This window comes from Tenrec ecaudatus, chromosome 10 (genome assembly GCF_050624435.1).
Source record: "Tenrec ecaudatus isolate mTenEca1 chromosome 10, mTenEca1.hap1, whole genome shotgun sequence".
Lineage (NCBI taxonomy): Eukaryota > Metazoa > Chordata > Mammalia > Afrosoricida > Tenrecidae > Tenrec > Tenrec ecaudatus.
Genome location: NC_134539.1, coordinates 159,014,345 through 159,023,311, shown reverse-complemented (window position 1 = coordinate 159,023,311; position 8,967 = coordinate 159,014,345). Strand labels below are relative to the sequence as shown.

Here is an 8,967-nt window from a genome sequence, read left to right as displayed (position 1 = left end):
CAGCTGGTGGAGGCTGTCACCTTCTAAGATGGGGGTCCTTCTTGGGTCAGGGTGTGTGTGAGGGATTCGGAGCCCTGCAAGGTGGGGTGATGGGGAAGGGTGGAAGGTTAGTGGGGTGACAGACCGGGATGAAGGGGAGGTGGGGCAATGATGGGGTCCTGTGAGGGCGATGGGGAGACAGGGGTAGGATGAAGGGGAGGTGGGGCAATGAGGAAGTGTGATGTAGGAGTGGGGGTGGGGTGGCATGGTTGGGAGAGGGATGGGGCAGAGTAGGGGGTGGGGAGATGAGGGTGAGGTGATGGGGTAAGGTTGAGATGATGGGGATATGGACTGATGGGATGGGCAGATAAGGGATAGGGGTGATGGGAAAGTAGGGTGGGATGATGATGAGATGGGGTGTTGGGGGACACTTGCTAAAACCCTCTGGAAAGAAGTGCTCCCCGGGGATGCCAGTGTCAGGTATTTGTAGGGCCACCCAGCTGGGGTCCCAGAAACCATTCTCAGACTCCCAACACTTGGGGCCTCAGTCCTTCAGTCCCAGTCAGTTTCCTTGAGGAAAGCATCTCCAGGTTTCCCCCAAGGACTGCTTCGGGCACACCGGCCGGGTCCCCAGTGACAAATGTCAGGACCTGGCCCCTGCCCTGGGGCGCAATGTGTGTGGGAGGGGGCGGCAGGGGCGGCTGCACGGGTTGGGCTGGCCTTTCTGGCAACAGATCCCCGCCGCAAACACCAGAGGTGAGTCTCTGTGGAATAGATTATCTGGGGTGCGTTCTCCGGGAGGTGCCGTGGGTGGGGGCTCAAAGTCAGCCGCACCCCTAAGCGGAGGTGGCACGCTGAGCCAAGAGGGAAGGGCCAGAGGGAGACCGTCATAGGGACACTCAGGCGGGGCCGAGTAGCGGGTCCTGGACCGCAGAGGTAGGTCGGCGCGGGGCGTGAGCACCCCACACTCAGGCACCCAAGAGCAGGGACTCTGGGTTCTGGGTGCCGGGTCTCAACAGCTACGGTTTCTTAGGAGTGGGCTGCCGGCCGGCAGTGGGGGACGGGCAAAGGGGGTGGAAAGGATGGTCAACAAACGTGGGGCGCAGCGGGCACCCTGAGGTGCAGCGGGCGCCCCTGGGCGCAGTGAGCACCCTGGACGCCCAAGGCTTCCGTCATCTGGGGGCGGACAGTTCTGGAAATTACTGGTTCAGTCAGGAACCCAGTTGGGGGCGGAGGGTGAAGGCATATTGACCCAGGGGCTTGTCAAAGTTTGTCTCTGGGTTCACAAACCTAGCGAGCGCGGGGCCGCTCAGGGGTCTGGGTCCAGACACCCCTGCCGCGTGTGCCGGCGCCCCGCCCTGGGGAAGCCCGGGTAAGCGGCGAGCTGGGGCCCGCGGCCGCTGTTACTGGAGGAACCCCGGCTAGGACCAGCCAGTTGTGGGCGCAGGTAGACAACGCCACCAGGGACCCTCCCCCAACTCTCCGTTCTCCCGCCCCATCCCCGCCCGCTCTGCTCGCGCCAGAGGGAGGGGATGGGGGCGGGGCGGGCACAGGGCAGGGTCGGCACACACCCTCACCCCAACCTGGAGCAGTCTGGGCATTCCTGGGGCGGGAGTGCTCACCCTAGCGGGGCTGCACACACCCTAACACTAACCTGGCAGGCTGGGCGCACCTGGGGAATTAGGCACGCCTGGGGTTTGGGCACACCTGGGAGTTGGGCACACCTGGGAGATTGGCCTAAGCTCCTCCTTCTTCCCAGCCTCTCCCACTTCAGCTGGAAGAGCACTGGGCAGAGGATGAGAACGGGAAGATTGGGCGGTGGGAGGAAGAGCCCTAGTTCTGTGGAGCCTGAGATTAAGCTGAGTCAGCCAGCAAGACATACAGAAATAGTGTGTATGTAGATAGTGGATATGTAGTGTGTGTATATGTACATAGTCTATAGTGTATCTATAGACGGTGTACATAGTGTGGATATATGTGCAGTCCAGTGTATGCAGCATATGTAGGTAGTATATATGTAGTGTGTATATATGTATATAGTCCATATTGTATACAGTGTATATGTATTCTGTATTGTGCATAGATAGTCCATAGTTATTGTATTTACAGTGTATTGAGATGGTGTGTATGTCCCGTGAATCGAGCTGTGTGTGGACAGTGCATCTATAGCATTTTCTCCTGTCATTTCCACATGTCCACCTGTCCCCCTCCTCAGGATGGCGTCCCCCAAGATAGAGGCTGTGGTGGTAGATCGGCACAGGATGGCGGAGTGCCCAGTGTGGGATGAGGAGTCCGGGCAGCTGATGTTTGTGGACATCAGCGCAGGGCTCGTGTGCCGCTGGGACCCACTCAGCAGGGCTGTGCAGACCGTGCACCTGAGTAAGCTGGGGGGGGGGGGGGAGTGGGGGTGTGTGGAATGCGGTGGGGGCAGAGGGCAGGCTCTCTCCATCTCTGGGGGGAGAGGGTGGCCAGGAGGACCATTTGTCCATGGTGTCCAGTGCTGGTCCCCATGACTCTGAGATGGTTTTTCGGACAGACACAGGGGTCAAGTAGCAGCCCACAGGATGGGGGTGTAGCTAGAGATACTGGGCGGTCAGTGGATGTGTGGTCCCCAGGCCACACCACTCCTGGACATATCTGCAGACTGGGAGTGAGTTCAGTCAGCGCAGCCAGGCAGCCAGGTGTACTTCTCAGGCAGTGGGAGAACTACCACTCAAGACCCAGTGTCCTCAGGGAGGCTCCCAATCTCACACCTGAGTGTTAGACCTTCAGGCTGCTTGTCTTCATCAGCCTGAGTGTCAGGGGGCTAGGGAAGGGCACAGTGGACTGAAGGCAATAGAGCTCACATACCGTTACCTGAGGTTCACACACCTGCATAGGACTCCCACTTGTATGGAGCTCACTTACCTGTAAGAGATCCATATGGCTGCATATAACACACTCAAGTGCAGGGGGTTCACATACCTGCCTGAGGCTCACACACCTGCATTCTCACCAGTAAGAGATGTGTATGTTTCTGTGAAGCTCACTTAGGTGAGTAGGGTTCTCATGCCTGTTTGAGATTCACACAACTGCATGGGGCCTACAAAAAAAAAAACCACACACACACACCTATCTAGGGATCATGCATCTATCTGGGACCACACACCTGTCTGGCATGCATGCTGCCCACCTGCCAGGTGCTGTCCCTCTGGGTTCATCCCCACTCACACTCATAGCCACCCCACAGAGACCACCATTCCCATTTATAGGGGCCTGAGGCAGGAAGCTGATGTAGGGATGAGGGGGTCAATCTTGGCCTTGGCAGGGGTCCTGGCTGCTTGGGCTCTGCCAGGGTACTACCTCTGCTTTACCCAGACTTACAGGTAAGGGTGACCTTGAGCATCTTGTCTGTCTGTCCCTTCCTGGGCCTCGAACCAGCAGGCAGGGTGCAGAGCCCCCTCGGGGGACATGGGGGCCGCTGAGGTGGATGCACAGGAGTAGTGGCTCAGGAGCAGCCCCTGGGGTCCCCAGGTGGCTAGCCCACCCCAAATCATCAGCCATACCCGTCTGGGAAGAGGATGGCTCTGTGGGCTGGGGACGACCGTCTCCTGACCAGCAGGGCAGGGAAGGTCAGTGGCAGAAACAGCACATGGTCACCTCTTGTCCTGCCCCCAGGAGACCAGGTAGGCTGCCTGGCCCTGCGCCGGGGTGGGACATACGTGGTGGCGGTCGGCACGTGCCTGGGCCTTCTTGACTGGACGACGGGGCAGGTGCAGTGGCTGTCCCAAGTAGAGAAAGACAAGCCTCATAACAGGTTTAATGACGGCAAGGTGGATCCCATGGGGCGGTTTGTGGCAGGTAAGATCATGTGCTGTGTGGGGTCAGTGGGAGGGCCAACCACAAGGGACCAGGAGAGGGGCAGGGGGGCAGTCATCTCGGAATGCAGGGACACCCAGCCTGCCAGCACGTGGCAGCTTCAAGAACCCCACCTCCGGGCACTGGGCTGAGAAACAGTCAGTGTGGGGCAGCCATGACCATCTCCTTCAGACCCCAGGGCGGGTGCTGGGATGAGGCAGCACACACTGGCCAGGCCCAATTACAGCTAGGGGCTGTCTCTCCAAGTCCTGGGGTATGGCAGGCTGGCTGCTTCTGGGGCCCCAAGGCAGGATGCATGCCACCACTCTCCCAGCTTCTGTTGTTCCCAGGGACATCTTTGTCTGGGCTCCACATCAACTCCAGCCTCTGCCCCAGTCTCACCTGGCCTTCTCCTCTGCGTCTGTCTCCAAATTTTTCATCTAGTCATTGGAAGGACCCCGGTCCTGCCCACACCTGGACCTGAAGCTTGTGAATTTGCAGATGTCGTTCTGTCATTCATTCAACATGAGGCCACAAGGGAGCAGGATAGGTCCTCATCCTACAGGAGTGGTGTTCTTATAACTGAGGACAACAGGCACAAAGGGATGCAGAGGGGAGATGGCCACGTGCAGAAGGAGGCAGAGTTTGGAGAGATGTGGTCACAAGCCCAGGAGCGCCTGGGACCCCTGGAGCTTGGAGAGATGAGGGACCCTCCCCAGAGCCCTGCTGACCCTTGGATTTGGACTTCTGGACTCTAGGACACTCACACAGCCCCTAACACTTCTTGCTGGGGGGCTGGTAGCAGCTGGGGGAGGGAAGCTCCTGGAGCTCGTGGGAGTAGGAGCGGGAGAGGGGTCCCATGTGCTGACCTCCTGGTTGTTCCAGGTACCATGCCCGAGCCATCGGGCCCCGGTGTGTGGGCGCATGGCCAGGGCTCCCTGTATACCCTCTATGCGGACGGCTCAGTGGTTAGGCAGCAGGATGGGCTGGGCATCCCCAACGGGATGGACTGGTCGCTGGATCACCGCACCTTCTACCATGTGGACAGCCTGCAGTACGCGGTGCATGCTTACGACTACGACTTGCAGGCCGGCTGTATGGGTAGGACTCCTTTCCCCACCTACCCACCTGCCTCCTAGACCCTTAGCGACCAGGACCCCGTCCCTTCAACCCTGTCAGCCCTCTCACCTTATCAACTCCCATCTCATAAATGCCCCACTCCATTAATCCTCACCCCATAAACCCCATCCCATTAAGCCTCCACCCAATGAACCCCTCACCCCATAAACATCCACCCCAGGACCCACTCAGTGAACACTCCAGCCCAGAAGTGCTCCCTCTCATTAATTCCCCACTCGCCAAAGTCCAATCCTATTAATCTTCCACCCCATGACTGCCTTACACCGTGAACATCTCACCCAATGACCCACCCCATGAATGCTCCATTCCATATATACTCCTTCCCATTAATCCCCACCCATAAGATCCCACCACATTAATCTCTCATCTCATGAGCCCGTCACCCCATGAACATTTCACCCGATGACCCCCCCATGTATTCCCCACTCCATTAATCCCCACCTCACAAACCCTATACCATTAATTCCCTATACCATGAACTCCCATGCCTTTAATCCTTACCCAACAAATCCCCATCCCATGAACACCCCATAAGCTCCCACCACATAAATGTTCTATCCCATTAATTGCCCACCCATGAACTCCCTCGCCATTAATCCCCACCCAATGAGCTTCGCACCCCATGAACACACCACCCTATGCCCTCTGCCTTGTGAGTTCTTCACTGATGGAGGAGTATGCTCCCTGGTGTGTGAGGTCTTGGCAGCCTTGGCTGATGGAGGACTGTGCGCTCTGTCTTGTGAGGTCTTAGCTGATGATGACTGTGCTGTCTGGCATGCAAGGTCCAACCAGCTCTGGTGACTGGGCTGGAGGAGGAAGAGCTTGGGTCACCGTACACAATCAGAGTGGGTGTTGGGAGAAGACAGGCACACGCTACTTCAGCTGGCACCTCCCCATTTCAGGGAACCCACGACTGCTGTTCCAGCTGCAGGAGGAGGGTGGCATGCCTGACGGGATGTGCGTGGACACCACAGGGAGGCTCTGGGTGGCCTGCATCGATGGGGGACAGGTCATCCACCTCGACCCTGAGACAGGTGAGTGTCCATGTAGACAGGTGTTGTGGCATGACCAACCGACAGTGGATGGGAGCTCTGTCTACACCTCACAGAGGTGGTAATTGAGCTTAAGAGGGTGTGGGTGGAGTGTGGACAGGGCAGGTGCTATGCTTGACCCCAAGTCTGGGGGTACCCAGTGTGGGAACATGTGAGTGAGGGTGTAGTGGGGGAGAGGCAGGTAACAGGAAGCAACTTTGGTCAGTGGGCCAGGAGAGGGGGGGAGAGGAGAGGAGGTGCAGAAGGGAGGTCACCAGAGCTTAGTTAGAGCCAGGGCTGCAGACAGGCTTCTGAGGGTGATTCTTGGACTCCGGTGGCAGTGTCACAAAGCAGGGACCACCCCACCCCACCCCCAACTACTGTTCACTTCCAGAGCAGCCATGAAGGGGTTGGGGGTAGGACCAGATGGGGCGTATTGGGAAGCAGGGGGGTGAATGTGGGAGAGGCAGATGATGGAGTGGTTCTAATGGGGAGGGGGAGCAGAATCCAGAGGGTGTGGGGGTGTCAATGCAACCCCCACTCTTGTCCTGGGTGGGGAGTAGCAGGGGAGAATCCTGAAGGGAGGAGGGGCCTGAGCAGAGTGAAGGGGTATCACCTCCTGAGGTGAGGGGTTGTTCTTCAGGGTGTTGCCCGACACCAGGGACCCAGCTGTGGACAGTGGGTGTGGCCACCTCTCATGCCCCACATCTCCCCGCCCATGGACCCCACTATAGACAGTGTGCAGTCTGTGAGGAGCAGGGCAAGCAGCAGGTGTGGGGGCCACAGCTCCTGAAGGTGATGGGCACCCCTGCTCTGTCCCCAGGGACCATGCTGCAGACAGTGGGTGTGGGCACCCTTATCCCCATCCTCCCTCTTCCCCCAGGGACCATGCTACAGTGGTCCATGGGTGTGGGCACCCCTAACTCCCACCCTCTCCCTCCCCAGGGACTGAGCTGCAGACAGTGGGTATGTTCACTCTTATCCACACCCTTCCTCCTCCTCCAGCGACCGTGCTGCAGACAGTGGTCATGCCTGTGTCCAGAGTCACGTCCTGTTGCTTCGGGGGCCCCGAGTACTCGGATCTGTATGTGACCTCTGCCTCGGATGGCCTGAGTGCTGACCAGCTGTCCCGGGAGCCCCAGGCAGGCCATGTCTTCAAGGTGCTTGGAATGGAACCTGATCTGCACTGAGGGTCCAGGGAGCTTTATGGCTTCAAGGATGGACAGGCCAGGGGTCTCCTGGACCATCTATGGGGCTGTGGGTGCACAGATGGGGTATCTGCCAGTGGCCTAAGAAGACCGCATGCAGACTTTCAGGGGGTGTTTTGTGACTCGGGGTTTTAATGCAGTTGGAATTGCTTCACTGGTGGACAGCCTTGGTTTCCAGGCTGCTACCCATAGGGTTGGAAGTTCAAACCCACCAACCGCACTGAAGGAGAAAGATGTGGCTATCTACTCCCATAAAAACTGATAGCCTTGGAAACCCACAGGGGCAGTTCTACCCTGTCCTACAGGAATCAACTCAATGGCAGTGATTTTGGTTAGGCATACGGCTGCTACCCATAAGGTTGGGAGTTCAAACCTACCAGCTGCTCTGCAGGATAAAGTTGAGTCTGTCTGCTCCTTTAAAGACTGACAGCCTCTAAAACCCTATATAGGGACAGTTCTACCCTGTCCTCCAGGGTCCCTGTGAGTTGGAATGGAGTCGAGGGCAGGGGATAATTTGGTTTGGCTTGTAGAATGTCTCAGGCATCCTTGGTGGTGCGGTGGGGCTAGATGCTGGGGCTGCTAATCATAAAATCAGTGCTTCAAACCCACCCCATGCTGTCCCATGTGAGAAAGAGGACATCCACTCAATGGCAGGGAGTTTGGTTGTGTGTTGGGCTGTTACTCACAAGGCTGGAGGTTCAAACCCAAGACCCCTTTCCCAGACAAACTCTCCCTCCAAGCAGGAGCATCAACTTGTTTCTTTGGGGGGGGGGTTGCATTCTAGCCCGGGGCCGCACTGACCACATGGGGACGCTGCCTGCTGGACAGCCTATGGTGGTGACCCATCACCTCTTTTCCGCCTGCAGGTCACTGGCCTTGGGGTGAAAGGGATCCCACAGTGCCGGTTTGCTGGCTGAGCAGGGTCACATCAACTGCAGAAGCACCAGGTGAGGGGTGGAGGAGGTCCCACGCCCCCTGCCCCAACACCAGACAATAAAGCTGAGGGCTCTGTTTCTGTATCCCTGGACTTGCAGATGCTTGGTACACTTGGAGTAGGATGTGGCCTTGGGCCCTGGTCCTAGTCCTAGCCCTAGCCCTAGCCCTAGCCCTTTGTGCCTTATCCCCTATGGCCTAGCACCTAGCCACACCCTAACCCACAGCCCCTAACCTCAACACCTTAACCACAGCTCCCTAATCTTTATCCCTAAACCCAAAACCAAATGCCCTAGCCCCCGACCCTAAAATCGAACTCCCAACCCTACCCCTTAACTCAACCCTAATTTTCTAACCCTAATCCTTTTACCTTGATTCTAGCCCTCTGACCTTAATCCTAACCCCCTAAATCTAATCCCTTAACCCTCTAGCCCTAACCCTAACCCTAAGAGGTACGGTGCCTCTGCCCTGGGGTGCTGGCAGAAGTGAGGACAGCAAAAGAAACTCTGGAGCCAACAACCCACCACTGTGACCTCACCTGCTGGCTCCCCTTCCCCAGTCCACTCTCCCTGCCCTCCGTGCCCGTTCCAGTGGTCCAAAGGCACGAGCTTCTTGTTGATTCCGATTCATAGCAACCCTGTAGGATGGAGCAGGACTGCCCCGGATGGTTTCTGGGACCATAAATATTTATGGAAACCGACAGCCCCATCTTTCTCCTGCCAAGCCACTGACCTTACAGTTGACAGCTTAACAATGGTACCATTATGCTTCTCCAGGTGCCCAGGGGCTTCCCTCAAGGAGAGAACATCCCCAGTGGGCTCTAAAAGGAATGTGCTGGC

The 8,967-nt window shown here is 57.6% G+C and overlaps 1 protein-coding gene across 1 annotated transcript; it reads left to right on the top strand.

Annotated features, from left to right (window-relative positions):
• The first annotated feature begins 2,195 nt into the window (after window positions 1–2,195).
• LOC142458802 (regucalcin-like) lies at window positions 2,196–8,112 on the top strand. Its single transcript, XM_075559715.1, has 6 exons — window positions 2,196–2,358; window positions 3,637–3,819; window positions 4,702–4,917; window positions 5,859–5,990; window positions 6,993–7,147; window positions 8,062–8,112. Exons 1-6 carry the CDS (start codon window positions 2,196–2,198, stop codon window positions 8,110–8,112), a joined length of 900 nt encoding a protein of 299 aa, XP_075415830.1.
• The last annotated feature ends 855 nt before the right edge of the window (window positions 8,113–8,967 follow it).